At 30.6% G+C, this 19047-nt stretch overlaps 1 protein-coding gene across 2 annotated transcripts; it reads left to right on the top strand.

The window, feature by feature from the left end:
- Positions 1 to 3714: 3714 nt before the first annotated feature.
- LOC132311425 (uncharacterized) lies at positions 3715 to 10043 on the top strand. 2 transcript variants are annotated; one of them, XM_059809329.1, is made up of 3 exons: positions 3715 to 3884; positions 7914 to 8291; positions 9837 to 10043. In XM_059809329.1, coding segments are annotated over exons 2-3 (357 nt in total). In that variant the 5' UTR covers positions 3715 to 3884; positions 7914 to 7935; the 3' UTR covers positions 9838 to 10043. The 2 variants fall into 2 exon arrangements, with proteins under 2 accessions (XP_059665312.1, XP_059665311.1); XM_059809328.1 differs by having other exon boundaries at positions 3719 to 3884; positions 7934 to 8291.
- Positions 10044 to 19047: the final 9004 nt, after the last annotated feature.

Raw genomic sequence — 19047 nt, 5'->3', positions numbered from 1 at the left:
TCAATATGTCGAGTAACCCGCTCTGATACCAAGTGTGAGTTACGTGGTGCAGAAGTTATTAGTTGATTAAGTTATGATTAACACTCTAAATGACCTAGATGAGGTGATTAGGAAACATGCATAATTTTTATGATTGATTAATTTACCCACAAGTATGATCAATTAAACATCGCAATCACAACTATAAATACTAAAAAGTAAAGCAAGTAAAGTAAAGAGATGACACTAGAATTTTAGTGAGGAAACCAATTGGAAAACCTCGAGGTTTTGTGCGCTATCCCAAGCGTAAAACGATCCACTATGTATGAAGCAAAGTACACCGAACTTTGACTCAGGCTCACACCCATTCACTCTATCAAGACTCAATCCGTTAAACACCCCTTGCTTTGCGACTTCCTGTCCAATAGCTCTCGATTTCAGACTTATGCCTCGAACCTTGTAGAAAGATTGTTGGTAGATCAACAACATTCCGTAAGTGCTTTGACCCCTTCAAAGTGTGATCGGAAAACCTTCTTCTTCAAATCTAAATTTTATGTAAATGTAGATAAATCCTACTTCTCGGAATTTCTGAATCTTTAATTAAGTTTTAATTCTGATGAGATAGAGAATAACGCTCCTAAATCACTATTGTGTTTATATGTATGCTCTCAAAACCAATAAGAAAAATCATGTTTGATTTTCTGAAGAATATCTCTCAAAAAGGCTCTCTCAAAATAATAAATTTATGTTCCAAAAAACCGCACTGAATTTTGAGTAAATGAAAGATTATATAGAATTTTGGAAGACCTAAAAACACTAGGAAAAGAAGCCAACTTTGTGCACAATCAAAATAGAAGAAGTTTACCCAAAATAGGAATAAAAATAGACCAGGAAACAAAGTTACCAAAAATATATGAAGGACTTGAACCGATTCAAGTGGGATTAAACCAGTTCACGTTGGCCAGAAGACAAATCAAGAAATCGACGTAGAAACTTGAACCAGTTCAGGTAGGGCTGAACCGGTTCAAGTTGGCCGGACTTGAACATCTTGAAAAGCCTTGAAAAGTTGAACCGGTTCAAGTGTTGGTGAACTAGTTCAGGTTAGGGAGAATATAAAACTCTCTCAAAGCCTAATTTTGAGTCTTGACAAAGCGAACAAAAATCTACAACTCAATCGGGCTTATTTTGACAACGAAATTAGTCAAAATATAAATTTATATTTCACACAACCATCAGACCAAAATTAGATTTCTCCAAAGAAGTGGTCAGTGGTTCAAGCCTTCATGAAAATATGAGTATGTGAATTTGCTTAACCTTCCCGAAAGAAAAAAATTCCAAGCATCGATTGGTCAATTACCCAAACCAACCAATATTTGTGGGAGGAGGTTGCACTTGGATGCTACTAACACATCACCATTCACTTTTGTATCCCATATGTGCTTACATCCCACAAGCATTGGTTATTTGTTAGCGTCCCACAAGCATTGGTAAAATAAAGACCATTTTAGTGTTGAATGCAAAGAAAAATAGAATTCCCTTGATTAAACACTGCAAAAGGTAATCTAAATATGCAAAAAAATCATTAAATCACAAATAAAAAGACACTTTTTTTTTTTTTTTTGAATGCAAAGAAAAATAGAATTCCCTTGATTAAACGCTGCAAATGGTAATCTAAATATGCATAAAATCATTAAATCCCAAATAAAAAGACAATTTTTTTATAAAAAAAAAAATAGAGTAGTTACAAATATTACATACCTGAATCTCTTGAAAAAATGATGAATGTTGGTGAAGGAAGATGGGTGAAGAAGAGTATCCGAAGATGAGAAAAACAAGTTTTTATAAAACTTTGTTGAAAATAGATTTTGATTTCAAAAGTATGACTTCTTTGTTTAAATTTAAAAATAAAAATAAAAAAAAAATTATAGGACTTAACTTTTTTTTCTCCAAAAAATAACTTATTTAGTGGCAATTTTTTTTTTTTTTACTTTCTGCAACACACTTGTGGCCGCTTTCTTTGTAGCCTTTTAGAAACTAAAAGGCACCGTCTTATTTTCTATTTATGGCCACAAATCCTCTTTGTAGCTGGTTGTTAGCATGGCAACAAATTTTTTACGCCAAAATATTTATTGAGAAGATGTAAGAACCAAAAAAAAAAAAAAACCTATACAATAACGTGTATATTTTTTTCAAAATAAAACTATTTAATATAAATATGCTTCCTGTAATGTCGTAATATTCCTTTTGCCGATGTGAACTTCTATTTTGAAGCATAAACATCTTTCACAATGTTCTTGAAAAAATTGGTCCTCTTCCATTATAAAAGAAAATAAGATCTCACTAAAGCACAAACCTTGGTGTTTAATTTTATTGGTTGCAACGTAGGCTTAGGATAGAAAATGTATGACTTATTAATACTACGCATTCTAGATCCTATTAACTTATAAAATAATCTACTTACAAATTTGAAATTTAACCAATCACACAACAATTTAGTAAGTTACTATGAAATATACATGCACACTCCTTTTTAACTAGATACACTTTTTTTATTATTTTCTAATGTAAATGATAAACACATCCCTAATATTTGATTTTTTTATTTTTTTATGTTCTAATGTAAATGACAAATACATCCCCAATATTTGATTTTTTTATTTATAATTTAGGGATACTTGTGTCATTTCATTTTAAAAGAGCGTATTCGGTTAAAAGCACAGTAAGCTCTCAATCATCTTTTGTCATTGGCAAAAAACTCACACACCACTTGTACCCCCCTTTATTTCTTGAAAACTTGAACCGTCCACTTTGAAATGTGACACAAGCCATTGATATCTCCTTCTACTTCTTCTTTTATTATTATTATTAAATTTTTTTTTTTTTTTTTTTTTTTTTTTTTTTTTTGTTGGGATTAAGTACAAAAAATACTTTCGCTGTATTCAAGATGTGCAAAAAATTCCCCTATTAGAAAAAGGTGCATATAATTCCATGTATTATCCAGTTTTTGAGCAAGTTGCTCCTTAATCAACTATTTTGACCAATTTTTTTATCAAAATACCCCCCAAAGAATATTATTTTATTTTTCTCTCTATCCTTTGTCTGTCTTCAAAATCTGTGTGTCCATTCATCACGATGCCAGCGAACTTTTGAAATCTCTCTGTCCATTCATCACGGTGCCGTCTCCAGCAGATCAATACAACAATATTTTCGCCTTATCTATTAGAAGCAAATTCTTTTTAATTTGTCTTACTTCACATTTGATCAAATGATAATAATTAGAAATTTTTTTGCATCTCCCTTAAATAATGAGGATGTATTTTTTTTTACACTTAACTCTTAGTTTTTTATACAAAAGTTTTCATCGCTTGTATACATTTGTACATGTATATATATCATGAAAATGTTCATTCAATGACTACTTATCAGATTCAATTTATTATCATTTTAATAAAAATTACTTCAAGAGGTAATTAGAAGTAGAAAGATATTCGTGTTATAATAAATATTATGTAAACCATATAAATAACAAATATATTAAATTGTACGGAATGAAAACATAAATTTAATATAACCCATTTCAAATAATTGAGAAAATATTTTAATAATTATTGTTGGTCTATAACAAATTCATTTAACTAGAAAATTTATTTATCTGAAATTATGGATTAATTAATTTTATTTATTTATAAAATATGGGCAACAAATATAATTTCGTCCCAAAAATAGAAAGGATTCCCGCCCGGGCTAAAGTTTTGCGCGCTCTTCCTACGGATTATATACGACGCCGTTTACAAAGGGTCGATTCGACTTCATAGGGAGCGATTCAAATGCGATTTTGGGATTGTTTTCGAAGCAATTTCTAGCAAAAGAAACTTCCACCGAGCGAATTGAATCTTCATTACAAGGTTTGTATCCAGAATTTTTCCTTAATTTTTGGAATTTCTGCTTAATTAGGGTTTCGATTTTTTTGTGTTTTTGGGAAGAGATTTGGTCCAGAAATGTCTTCATTTTATGCAATCGCGAATGAATTACGATTTCTAGCAAGAAGATTGATCATATATATAGAGAGAGAATATTGAATCAGAAGAGTTAGGTTTAATTGTTAGTTTTAGTGAGAGAATACGTAAGGCTCGCATAGATAATCTACTACAATTGTTGTTGCCGATGAACCTGAGTGATTTGGTTGGTTGATTGGCATGAGTTTATTTGATTAATTGTTTTGTGGGTCTATTATAAGGTACATAGCCCATTTCTCTCTCACACACACACAGAAATTGGGTGTATGGACCCCTGAACTTTGAGCTACATCTGTTTACAACCGGAACTTATCTTTGTGTGTATACTGTATGTGTGTTGGTTTATTTTATATATGTATAATTTGCTTAGCATTAAGTTACCTTCCTTATAGGTGGAATATGTGTATAAAAGTTTGGAGTGGTTCACTTCACCCTCAGCAGTGCACTTGAAGATTATGATGCTTTTGATTGTATGACTGGATATATGGCCTAGCATGAATAATTTCTCCATATTATTGTTTATCAATTCTGAAAGCATTTATTATTATTATTATTATTATTATTATTATTGCAATTCTTTTGCTTGAGATTTTCTGAAAGAAGCAATAGAACTTTAGGGCTGCTACTGTTGATGCTTTGAACACTTCATCAATGTTGTCAATTAGATAAACATGAAGAAAAAGGAGAAGAAATGAAATAAGGAGATGTTTGACATTCCAATCAGCAAGATTAACAAGTCAGACCTTACCTGAAGAAATACAATGCATATTTCCTGAAACTTCTAGTGTTAAGACTAGTAAATGGGATGATGGGAAGGCTGATAAACAATTACAAAGCTATAGCATAGCTCACCTTCTCAGACTCTTTAACTTTAAATATCGAGTGAAATGAGTCAATATATATATATATATATATATATATCTATATATCCTTGATGAGATTCCCCGATTCTTGTTGTATACTACCCTTCTAGACTGTTCAGTAAAGTTGTATTGTGGTGAAAATGATTAATAAAAATAGCTATCATGCACTCCAAAAAGGATAAAACAAACAACTTTAAAGTACAATTATGGAAATATATTGATAAATTATTCAAGTAATACCCAAAAGAGAGAAGTAAATAATTTATTGGAGGGACTTTAATGAATTATGCCTGAATCACATTTGTCAAAATCACCTTAACCCAACAATAAAAGCTGAAACCAATTTTCTTTATTACGTAGACCTGCTGCATTATAGAACTGATTGCTCTTAAGATGGTGAAAGAAATAAATAATATGAAAGTATCTTTGTTTTGCTGCTTACTGTTGTTAGGTGTTGCTAGTGCCTCATGCTCGGTTTCAGCTTTATCAGCCATGTTTAAATTTTATGATTTTATCATGTGATCTTACTGCTTTACTGATCGCTGTTTTGGTTATTATTGCCATGTGTTTGGATTGGGTCACGAACATATATATTTCCACTCGTTTGTTGAAGACTTCATCGCTTATATTAGAAGTCATTAATATGTTTGCTTTTTTTTTTTTTTTTTTTGTTAATTTCTAAAAACCTGAACATTATGTATTCATTCATGTTTCTTTCTTTATTTTTTAATAATAATATAAAAATAAAAATAAAAATAAAAATTAGACATGTTCTGAATTATATTTTGACTCAAGATTGTCTTATTGTAGACTGCAAACAAGTTAACTATTGCAGTTAGAGTAAGGGCGGCAAAATTTGATATAACCCAGCAACACAACTCGAACACGACGCGAAGTTAGTGAGTTCTTGTCATAATTGTGTCAACCCATTTAACACATTAATTAATCGTGTCGTGTTTTAAAGCGTAACCCATTTAACCTAATTAGACCGTCTAATTGATCGTGTCAGTTGAACCCGATTAACCCATAACTTGTTTTAATCCAATACTAGGCACATTTTTGTTATTTCAATATAAACCCAATGTGGATATTGTACTTGCCCCCTTTTTTTTGTAATTGTCTATCCTATTTTTCATGAATTTAGTCATTTATGATGTCATTTTTTTATATATTATATTTGCATTTTATAAGAACGTTAATATACAAGTTACATGAATCATTTAATTTAATTGGATTAAATAGGTTATTAAACGGCTTATGTCATATTACCTGTTTAATAAACGGATCGTGTTCGTGTCGAGGGTTCCTGATACGATAATTAAATGGGTTGTGTTTGGATGGACCTATATAATGGAATACTATTAGATCAACATGACACGAATATGACCCGACAACACGAATTACCACCCCTATTAGAGATTGGTTCCTTCATAGAATTGACTTTGGCAAAACATTTAATCTTTCTCACTCTCGATGAGTGATTTTTTCTTGAAACAATTCTTGAATTTTCCCATTTATAGTACCTTGGGAATGCACAAATTAACTTTTACAGTCTATGGATCATGTTTTGTTCCATTAATTGGCAATTATGACATCATTTCAGCTATTCTCTAGACTTGAGTGTATGTAACTAGTCTATCTCATGTATCTCGTTTATTTGGAGAACTAAGGGGGAGATGCTGCCTGCCTAATTTTTCTTAGAATCTAAACAAGCAATTGATCTATTGACTCTAATGTAAATTGTGCATTCTTGAATGGGATAGAACCAACCCACCTATTAGAGAAATGATGAAGTTTCTAGGATTCATTATGCATGTGTGACGTTGGAACTTGACAGTAGTTGTTCATCTTGTGGTTGGGAAATGGATTTGGGTCGAAGTTGGATTCAAAATAGAAATAGGTGTTCCATTGAGTACATTCTAGGAGTAAAACGCTTTATGGACTTGACTAATAAACATATAGATTCACTTAACCAGACCCGTTGTCTATGTTACAATTGTAACGTCTTGTTAAAACATTTAGACGATGTGGAAGAGCACCTTTTTGTGTATAGGTTTAACCAAACATACACCATATTGGTACATCTGGTAATAATATACAAGACAAGTGATGATCAAATGGAATAACCTGATTTTATGCAAACATAATGGAAGACATACATGCACGAAAACTTCATGCGTAATTCAAGAGGGGAAGCATTTGATAACCACAGTTCATACATTCAGAAGCTCAAACACGTACTAGTTCTGAGGAACTGAATAATTTTTCAAGATTGTTGAGGGATATGCAGTATGAACCTGGGATGTGAGAACTATTTCAAACTGTATTTCCTGATTAAGTTGTTTCTCTTGAAGATATTTAATGGTTGGACTAGTAAATCATTTGATATGTTGCTTGAGTTGTTAAAGGATGTGCTTCAAGGTGGTGCAATATTGCTAAAATCTCACTATGAAACTAGAAGAAAAATGCAGAACTTGGGACTTAGATGACATGCACGTATAAAGAATTATTTATTATTTTGGAATGATCGCGAAAAGGATTAAAATAATTTAGTTTGCTGGGAAGGCTGGTATAAATTTGAGCCACGTAATGGCAGCAAGTAGATTGCTCAAATAATGCAACAGACGATCATATAGATGATTTCACTAATGATGATGAGAGTGAGAATAAAGATGATACATTGATCAATTACTGATTATGAAGAAGATGAAGAATCCATTAATAATGACAATGATACAGATTGATTGATGTAATTTCATCCTTTCTAAAAGTCAAATATAAGAACTTTAAAGAAGTGTTATAATCCTTTTTGTTAATTAATGATTACGTGTCATCTCACCAATTTTGAATATATGTCTGGTGCTTATTATAAAAATGTTACCATTTATTATTCTTCTCTTTTGTAGTTAAACAATATTTATAGTTATACTTTACAGGGGCTGCTTGCTTCTTGTTTTTTATTGATTATGGAAGTAGTGATGGAACAAATGATCGGCATGAGTGGTGGATTGCTACACATGGATTAAACATTGTGTATACTAATTTTTATATATAGTACTAACTTCTTTCTGGTAGATATGGCTGGACCCAGTCGTCGGAAACGAGTCACTCAGTCTACCCAGTATTTGGTTTACAACAACGTAGTTGGCCGTAGGTCAAGATCCATTCACAGGCAACCACAATTCAACCTTGCAGAGTTTATCGAGGCTAGACAGAGGTTTGAGCAGCTAGAGGAGCAGTTGCATGCCATGCGTGAGCACATGCAGCAGCAGTTTCATGCCATGCGAGAGCAGGCTCAGATTCACCAGGCACAGATACAGGAGCAAAAGAGGTCTATTAGCTCTTTGCAGTCCCAGCTCACCACTCTAACCTTATTGGTGGAGAAGCATTTGGCCACTCAGACCCCATCTCCTGGTGCTACTCATCTTACTTAGTAAGTTACATTTAACTTCAGTTGAACCACACTTTTATTCATAAATCAATTGAATTATATTATTATTAAGTTATGATTTGTGAAACATGTTCAATGATTACATAATTACATGTTATCTTGCAAGTTGGATTTTTGGAACATATGGAAAGAGAGAAACACAAGAATGTCTAAGAGTCTAAATGTATAGATAGGTGTTGTTTTTAAAAATATGCATTTATGATGTTGACCTAATACACCTAAACATCTTTTAACGTTGTGGATGTTGATTTTCCCCTAGCTGTATATTAGTTCTGAATTTTTGTAACCTATGGTGGATTGGCCATAAAGTTGCACTCTAATTAACGGTTGAGCAAATGGGACAGTTGTTTAGTGGTTGATGAGTAATTGGCTTGAGTTTAGAACTGACTTTGTTGCTTCAGATTCATCTTTCAAGGCAAATTTTTAGCCCACCATGAAATATCTGTCCCAAATAATGTGGTGATAAATAATAATCAATCGTTGTTCTTGGCCAATAAACAATGAGTTCATATGGATTGACGGGGTTGCTATTGGAGAAGTAGGAAGGAAAGAAAAATGGAGTCTAACTTACGTCTAGTTTGGTTATAAAATGAGGGAAAGAAAGGATTAGGAGAGCGGAGCATAATAACCCTTTGAAGATTGTTTTTTAGCTGTTCCCTCACCTGTAAGAGGAAATGGAGGAAGATAGTAAAAAAATTAGTGATTATCGGGTTTATTCCTTCTTTTTCACTTTTTAACGAGTGAATTCTTGTTTTGTTAATTCTAGTTATGTTTTTTTTTTTTTTTTTTCTTTTCACCCCTTAGTTATCTATAAGATGTTAATACTATCTTTTCTTTTTCTTTTTCTGTTTTTTTATTTATTTATTTTCTGTTATCTTCTGACCAAATAACCAATGTTACTGATATTTTTCCTTTCTCCCTGCTGGAAAAGACTAGAAATTAATAGATGAATTCAACTGGGACTGCCACCCAAGTTCAATGCGCTGCCCCATTATTTTGTATGTATTTAAACATGACGCTGTGATAAAATTCAGTTGCATTACGTTTCGCCACACAGAATAGACAGCTTTAGAATTACAATTGAAAAGAAACAACATATCATTGTAGTACATGTCTATACCAACAGTGTGAAACCAAAATTGTTTGTGGTTTCACTTTACATGTTCTTTCCAAGTTCTTACTGTCCATTTCCTTGTGTTTTTTCCCTCGTGACTTTCTCCTTATTGCGTCTATCCTTCTCTCCTACTGTGTGTTTTTTTTTTTTTTTTTTTTTTGGTCTTTGTATTGTATATATTGGTTTGTGAACTGTCACTTGTTTGGGACATGATATATATATATATATTCCCAGACTATGCATAGTATTTTTGCTAGTTGGCAGTTAGGATGATTGAATTTCATTACTAGCTAGAGGGTATTTTGGTCCGGTTATAGTTTATTAGTTTGTGCATCAGCAACTTTTGTTAATTTTTTGTAATTCTTATCTGTTTATGCTCTTCTTTAACCCTTTTTTTTTTTTTTTTTTTGCAGGTATTGTATTGATTGGTATTTTGGATTCCCATTTCTATCTTAATGTGTTTATGTCTAGAATATTTCAGCAATGAAATTTGCTTAGTTAGGGGACACGCTTTTTGGATAGTCTTTCTATTTATATTTCTTCCATGTATGAATGCGTGGACAATTTAATACTTGGATTACTATATACCAAATAGATGTTTTTTGTGTTTTTATGTTTTATTTAGATTTAGAGAGCACTCCACTTTTATCTAATTGCACTACATTTACCATTCTTTTTTAAAGAAAATGACAAGAAGGTCCTTGAATTCATTAATGCATTATTCCTTAATTTATAATATTATTATTACCCTTTATACAACTTTAACATTTTTTTACCTTCTTTTCTTTATTTACAATTTTTTTTTCTTTCTATTTGTTTTTTCCAAAAATCTTTTCAAATAAAATAATTTATTTCATACTAATAATTTAATTTTTGACAGTCAAAAAAAAATAATTTATTCTATAATGACTTTTTTTTTTTTTTTTTTTTTTGTACAATTAAAAGGGATATTATTCAACAAAGTTAATTTTTTTTTAGTCAAAAGAGATAAATTTTTTTTTTATATAATTTTTTATTGATCCTGTCAAAAGAAATAATTTGTTAAATAAAAATAACCCCTTTTTTTTTTTCTTTTTTTGGGTCTTATCAAAAGAGATAATTTATTTAATTTAAATAATATATATATAATCCTCTTATTTTCATACTTTTTTTCTTTTCTTTTTGGGATGTTGACAAAAAATATAATTTCTTCGATAAATATTTTTTTTGGAGGTTTTTTTGTCATGTCAAAAAAGATAATTTTATTATTGGTTACTTTTTTTATTTTTTCCGTCAAAAGCCTCAATTTATTCAGCATAAAATTTTATTTCTTGGTTCCGTAAAAAAATAAAATTATTTAATTTAGTTTTTGTCCTCCTAAAAGAGGCCTAAAATAATAAAGATTAGAGATGAGGAGAAAAAATCTAAAAGAACAGTTTTGTCATTTAAAAAATAACTATTATTTTTATTTACTTGTAAAGTTAGCGTTAGAATTGTCATTTCATTTAAGATTGTAGTGCAAACGTTAAAAAGTGAAGTACGAATATCGTCTCCCTAGATTTATTAATTTTGAGTGATTTGTGAGTGTGTAGGATATTAGTTTTAGATCGTAGCTATCTTTGTATAAGTTGCAAGTTTTGAATAGTTGATTTTTAAAAATTATGTTAAAAAAAAAAAAAAAAACAGTTAATTAAAAATATATATATATCAACAAAAATTTTGTCCCTATAGGCTATATTTTGCGTGACAATTGTGCTCATATAGCCACAAATAATTGTTGCAAATATTTATGTATACAACAATTAGTTTTTGGTTGTACGACAAATTTGTCAAGATTTTTCTGAGAGTGGTTTCTATCATTTTTAACAATTTAATAATACTTGAGTAAAATTTTTTTGGGATCCAATTTGATTTTTAATTTAGAATTGGAGAAAATTTAATAAAAAAGTTAAATTAAACTTTTTACAATCTTAAATTCAAGAAACCGATTTAGTGCTCTCAAATATAACATATATATATATATATATATAATTTTATTTAGAAATGAGAAATAAGGATCCCTAGTATATCAATAGGCCTGCAATGAACTTTCAAACAATGTTTCGTTATTTAACTGCTCATTTGACTTTACATCACCCGTTCTTATGAACTTTTATTTTTTTTCTTTTTTTTTCTTTTAACAAAAGTAAAACCATTCTTACAAGTTATCTACGCTTTATAGTAGATTAAAACCTTAGATAAATAACATTTGAAATTGGACTTATTTTTGTTGTATTTTGTGTCTGGAAAATTCGTTAAATAGTTCATAATTGTTTAGTAGTATTAGCAAATATTCTTATTGTGTTTATCACAATAATTACCAAATCACATTAATCGATAGCAAAAATTAAGAAAAAATTTTATTATTTTTTATACCCATAAATTAATTAATTTGGTTACGTACCAACAGCGTTTTCATAATTAATTGACACAAATCAAGTTGTGAAGTCTCGTTTGTTAATAGATGTCTCGATAGTCCAGTAAGTTAGTGCCTCCGATAAGTATAAATTTTAACTATTTATATCTACTAATATAATTTTTAACACTTAAAAATAAATAAATAAAGTCTTGTTTGTTAAATCAATAAGGAACAAGAGAACGTATAATAGATGGTATATATATATATATATATATATATATATATATATAGGAAGAAGTACAAATCTGTCTCCATTATCTGTAATTAATTTCTTCAGCCTAACCGATATTTTAATAACATGAATAAAGAAAATGTAACTGAACAAATAAAAGCAATTCAAAGACAATCAAACACGACCTGAAATGTTAAGAATATAAGTGAATGCTAAAGGAAAAACCGACCTTTGAATCATCATTTAATCATCTGTAAGTGCGAAAATGATTGGAGGGTTTCTTGGATTGCATGTGCACTCAGCACTTGTACTAGTATATATTAAAAATAAAGTATTATTTAATACATATCATATTTTCATGTTAAAAATAAAATATTATATAAAATAAGAAACCTTACCAACTACATATGGTTTAGTTAAAAAATCAGTCTCTTATTTTCATTTAGGCGTCACATTTTTCTTGTCTTTATTGCATGTGTGAGTGAGTGAGGTAACACATTGGGGGTGTCACTTATTAAAAGCTGACATGACACGTTGACAAATCAATACGACCCTAATTAAATCTTTCGTGGCAATTTGAAAAGTCAAAAGTCTCAAAGGACCAAATTTCGAGCACCCTGAGTCCTAGCATCGCTTCAGGCCCATTAAAAGTCTCGAAGGACCAAACTTCGAGCACTCTAAGCCCTGGTATCGCTCTAGGCCCATCAAGCCTCGAAAGATCAAACTTCGAGCACCCTTGTGATGTTTTCGATTTTCACCATTTTTCTTTTTCTGAAAATTTCGTCGCCACATGGGCATTTTCGTCTTTTCACGTTTTGTGTACCAAACACCGTGGGGTGTGCCGGGTGTATCGAATAATCGTTGGGAGCATTTTATTGAGCTCAGCACTCTTTGAAATGCAAGGTTGGTCGTTTTTGCATTTTTCAGTTTTTCGGACCGGACGGTCCCGTGTGGGACCCGCTACCGGTATTGTTGCGTACAGGAATTTTAGTTGGGTCCATTTGCATTTTATGCATTTTATTTTATGTGATTTATATGGTATTTATGCGATGGTGCACTCATATATATATGTATGGTGTAGAATTAAAGCAAAAAGAAAAAGAGAAAAATAAAAGATAGTGGCGAGACCCACCACTACCCATTAAGTGGTCTAGAGACTACATTCATTTCTTCATTTTCTCTCTCCCCGTTTGTTTTCTTCTCTCCCTCATTTTCTTCTTCATTTTCTCTTTTATTTTGCAACAAACTTTGATCTTTGATTCCTCTCTCAATACTTAGCGATTTTGAGTACCGTTTGAGGCAAAACGTAGAGCACGGCGAACTCTACACATAAGTACTAGCAATTTCACTTTTATGCAGCCTAGGGAGTCCGAAAATCTTGACCCATTTTGAGGGTTTTCGCAATTTAAGAGGTAAGGGTTTCTAGTCCACGAGTTTCTTACTCCCTAGTGAATCAATCTTTGTTAATTGATGCTTAACATACTTAATTGTGTTGATTACCTCTAAAAAGATTTGGTTTTGTATATGAAATTCATGTTTATGTGTATATGTGGCTTTGTGAGGCCAACATGCTTAGATGTTAATTTTATATACTTGTGTGTTTGCTAACTTGTTAGAATTTGTTAGGTGGGAAGCATGTTTATGTATAAATTCCTTATGCCTATGGTGTTAGTAATTTATTAGTAATTGTTGAATGAGAGCATGTTAAATTGTGTAGTATATAAATCTTTCATTTATCATGGCATTGAGAAAGTATGTGATGATCATGCATGTCATTGGGTATCAAAATGGGAAAGAAATTGTTTTGATATGAAAAGGGGAATTTTGGGAAAACAAATTTTGATAAAAAAAATTTGAGAAAACTCGATCACCGCGGAGTCACCAAAGGGCCGGTAGGTTAATGTAACCTAGAGAGTACTAGGGAGATTGTCCTAGCGTGGTTGAGCTATCTGGGCTCCATAATGACTCTGCGGAGGTACCAATGGTCAGGGACAGTAGCCAATCCTTCTCTCGGCGCTGAGGGGGTACCAAAGGGGGTTACATTAACAGTTTGAAAAGTTATAATTTTAAATGTGATAAAAATGGGGAGCGACATTGGCATGTATCGCATTCCATAGCATTCCATTATTCGAAGTTGAGATTGGTTATTATGTTGTGCTTTCCAATCATAGTATGACCCCCGCTCCTATTGTCCTCTTCTTTGTTTGGATTCACGGGGACATAAGAGGTGTGTCTTAGGTACCACCTACTGAGCAAATTGGTCACCCTATCATATTTAACATTTTTCAGGTCTCGGGGAGGAAGTGGTGGAGGACATCCCTCTACAAGCATGATAAGGAAACTCGGAGTGTGTTTTAGCACCTTTTGTAGACTTGGGCTTTTATTTTGTAAATTAGCACTTCAATGTATAATGATAGTGTTTAATAAAGCCTTGGAAATTTAACTATGAGTCATAGCTCTATTTTGATGTAAATTGTTCATGATGTAAAGCTTAAGTTTAAAAATCATGTAACTGATTTCAATGATGTTTTACGTGATCACGTGTTAGTACTCTAGTCCATGATCATTAAGTAACTCATATCTAGTGATTTAATTCGAGTTGGAATCATTGTAAAGTCTCCATTTCAGATCCCCTTTCATTTTTATAGGGCAGTATGTCAAATTCCAGCTTTAGGGCTCGAGGGAGCCATTTCGGTCGACCGAAATGCTATATCGGTCTACCGAACCAGATGGGTGCTCTCAGGATTTCTTGTTTCGGTCGACCGAACCATCTTCACACTCTCGAGATCTCTCATTTCGATCGACCGATGGAGGGTTTCGGTCGACCGGTTCTTGGGGGTCTGCTTCGGTCGACCGGAGTGCGCCTGTTTTGGTTGTTTTGTTCTTCCTTCTTGTTATTCTTCTCTCGACTCGTGGGGAATTGTTTTGAACCTTATGAAAACTCATTGATGATCCTTATGATGATGTTTGACGCTAGAAATGATGTGTTTAACGTAGATAACCTCGGGTTCGAGTAAGGACCTGGCTAACGGTTCGGGCCTCTAGGTCTGGGTCGTTACAACCCTAAGCCCTGGCATCACTCCAAACCCATCAAAAGTCTCGAAGGACTAAACTTCGAGCACCCTAAGTCCTGGCATCACTCCAGGCCCATCAAGTCTCGAAAATTAAAGTTCGAGCACTCCAAGCCCTGGCATCGCTCCAGGCCCATCAAGTCTCGAAAGATCAAACTTCGAGCACTCCAAGCCCTGGCATCGCTCCAGGCCCATCAAGTCTCGAAAGATCAAACTTCGAGCACTCCAAGCCCTGGCATCGCTCCATGCCCATCAAGCCTCAAGGAGCCAATCCTCAAACACCGTAAGCCCTAGCATTACTCCAGGCCCATCAAGCCTCGAGGAGCCAATCTTCAAACACCTTAAGCCCTGGCACCGCTCTAAGCCCATTAAGCTTCAAGAGACCAATTCTTGAATACCTCAAATCCTGGCGTTACGCCAGACAATATCACTTTGAAAGATTGGAGCCCTAAGGGGCTCGACATCAAGGGATTACTTATAACACGAAACGAAAGTAGGGTCATCGCGGCTATAGGGAATCTATGTTTGGGAAACTCAGGAGGATCTTGGATTAGTGGATGAGAAGTTAAGAGGTGCCTTCGCTCTCAGCAAGACCCGATTAACAAGATGATAGGATTATACGTGTCCTGACAACAAATCTTAAAATCACATTTAATGTTGTCTCAGGCTTGACTAACCGACGGTCAAGCAACATTTAATACCCCTGATTAAGGGAGAAGTGACATGGCAATGTAGGACAAGGCTCGAGGAAATGATTAGACCCTTTAGACTCCTAAATCTCCAGGATTACTCATGTAATCCAGATTGGCATTATTGCATGCGAGGAATCATACACGGAAGGTACCATTGGATAATAACCAATGGAATCCGGATCTATAAATAGTATTGTCCTATAAAGGAATAACGAACCCAGAAGAGGAAGCTATCATGAGATACTGTATTCTCGCCCTACCACCATCTTTATCTTGATAGTTGGTCTTCTTCTCCTCTTCCTACACTGAGCATCTCCTCTGTTTTCCTTCGTATTTGTATTTTTGATATCACTATTATATTATTGTTTACTATGTTTTTATTACTTGTCACATTTTCAATTATATTAAACTTTTTGAATTCATTACCAATTATTATAATTTATGATTAGTTTTGGCCGATTTATTTGTCTTTCTAATTACCATATCTTATGAAGTATACATTTTCTTACTAGTGCATCTATAAATATATATTCATGCCATCTAAATATTTTCTCTTATTTTATCACTAATTAACATTACTTCTATTTATTTTTTTAATTAAGCATTTGATATTAAGTGTTTATTACATATCACTACCTCCTGTCCTTAATAAATGTCCAAATGCATTTAAGGCATTGCTTAAAAAAAAAAATCAAACTTCAAAAATTTAAATAGTTAATTCGAAAAATCCAATCATTTACATTAGTTTTCGAAAGGGAGATTTTAGTTTCGAGGAGAGAGTACCTCATTAAATGTTAGATAATTAAGAAAGAAAAAATATTTATATTACTCCCTATAGGCTTTCTAGGACTCAGTCCAAACCTTGAAATATTTTTAAGGGTAGGGTTTGGGTTTGGTGATTTAGGCCTGATAATGGGCCGGGTCAGCCTATAGTCAGATAGGCCTGCCTATAGGCTATAACCATCCTAGTTTTGACGCCTTGTTGGTCTTGCCGTTTAAGAATGGAGTGGTAATGGAAGGCCCAATGAAAGGTTCAGAATGGAAATCCCCAAATAAGTGAAAAACAAAGATGCACGGTGCTTCAATTTAGCATCACTACACAAATATATATATGTGTATATATATATATACTAGGAAAAGGCACATGCGATGCACGTGATGAATACTTAATTTGTGGTAAAGTTTTGGTAATTTGTGTTAGAGTTTTATAAAAACTATATAAATATATCCTTATCTAATGTGATAGAGTTTCATTGCAAATAAAATAGGTAATTTGTGGTAGAATTTTATATAAATTATTTATTTTCTTTAAATATATATATCCTCGTCTAATTAGAATTTTTTTTATTAAAAAACTCATAATAAAAGATAATTTGTGGTAGAGTTTTAGAAAAATTATTTTATTTTTTATACCAATTATTAAATATTTTTTATATTAATAATTCTTGTCTAGTTATATTATATTTTATTAAAAAATTCATAATAAATACATAAATAGGTAATTTTTATTAGAATTTTATATAAACTCTTTTAAAAAAATATTTTATTTTCTTTAAATATATCATTGTCTAATTAGATTTCCTTCATCAAAAAACTCACAATAAATAGATAAAAACAAGTTATATGTGATAAAGTTTTAAAGAAAATAAAATAGATAATTTGTGATAGAGTTTTATAGAAATTATTATATTTTCTGGAAATCTATTTATAATAAATAAATAAATAAGTAATTTGTGTTACAGTTTAATAGAAATTATTTAAAAAATACTTTTTATATCAATTAATAAATATTTTTTTATATTAATAATTCTTGTCTAATTAGATTTCCTTTTATTAAAAAAATAATAATAAATAAATAAATATGTAATTTGTGTTAGAATTTTATAGAAACTCTTTTCAAACCTCTTTTTATATTAATTAATAAATATTTTTTTATCTTAATAATGCTTGTCTAATTAGATTTTCTTTTATTAAAAAAACTCATAATAAATAGATAAATAGGTAATTTGTGATATAGTTTTATAGAAACTCTTTTAAAAACTCTTTTTAGATCAATTAATAAATAATTATTTATATTAATAATACTTGTCTAATTATATCTCCTTTTATTTAAAAAAACACTTAATAAATATATAAATAGAAAATTTGAGTTAAAATTTTATGGAAACTCTTTAAATATTATATCTTTATCTACTGTAATAGAGTTTTATTGAAAACAAAATTTGTGATTTGTGATAGAGTTTTACAAAAATTATTTTATTTTCTTTAAATATATCCTTATTTAATTAGATTTAATTTTATTAAGAAATTCATAATAAAAGTTAATTTGTGGTAGAGTTTTAGAAAAATTATTTTATTTTATATATCAATTAATAAATATTTTTTATATTAATAATTCTAGTCTAATTAGATTTTCTTTTATTAAAAAATTCATAATAATAAATAGATAAATAGATTAACTTAAATTTTATTAGATAGATTTTAGTGTTTGATTGACATTTTTATTTTTTTATTTTTATAAAAACTCTTTGCATATCAATTAATAAATATTTTTTTCTTTATAAAAATAGATAGTCAAATACTGAAACTCTTTGCACATGTAATAATACTATAAATAAAAACTTTTTCTATATCAATTAATAAATATTTTGTTATATAAATAAATAAATACTTAAACACCTTGGCACAACTTCTGTATTTTACTCAGAAAATTAGGTTTTCTTTTATTAAAAAATTCATAATAATAAATAGGTTAATTTGAATTTTATTAGGTAGATTTTAGAGTTTTATAAAAGTTTTTTTTCTATAAAAACTCTTTTCATATCAAAAAATAAATATTTTTTTATATAAACAAATAAATACTAAAATACTGAAACTATTTCCACATTTAATAAATATTTTTTAAATAAATAAATAAATACTGAAACTTTAGATTTACTTTTATTAAAAGATTCATAATAATAAATAGATTAATAGGTTAATTTGAATTTTATTAGGTATATTTTAGAGTTTTATAGAGTTTTTTTTTTCTTTTATTTAATTTTTTTTATAAAAAATCTTTTCATATCAATTAATAAATATTTTTTATATAAATAATTAAATATTAAAATACTGAAACTCTTTGCACATTTAATATTTTATTTTCTTTAAATATATCCTTGACTAATTTAATTTAATTTAATTTTATTAAGAAACTCATAATAAAAGTTAATTTGTGGTAGAGTTTTAGAAAAACAATTTTATTTTATATAT

The sequence above is a fragment of the Cornus florida genome, unplaced genomic scaffold (genome assembly GCF_030987335.1).
Source record: "Cornus florida cultivar Cherokee Brave unplaced genomic scaffold, ASM3098733v1 CherokeeBrave_3.0.0_Hap2_Chr06, whole genome shotgun sequence".
Taxonomy (NCBI): domain Eukaryota; kingdom Viridiplantae; phylum Streptophyta; class Magnoliopsida; order Cornales; family Cornaceae; genus Cornus; species Cornus florida.
The sequence above is the reverse complement of the archived record's forward strand: the minus strand, read 5'-3'. Positions and strand labels throughout refer to the sequence as shown.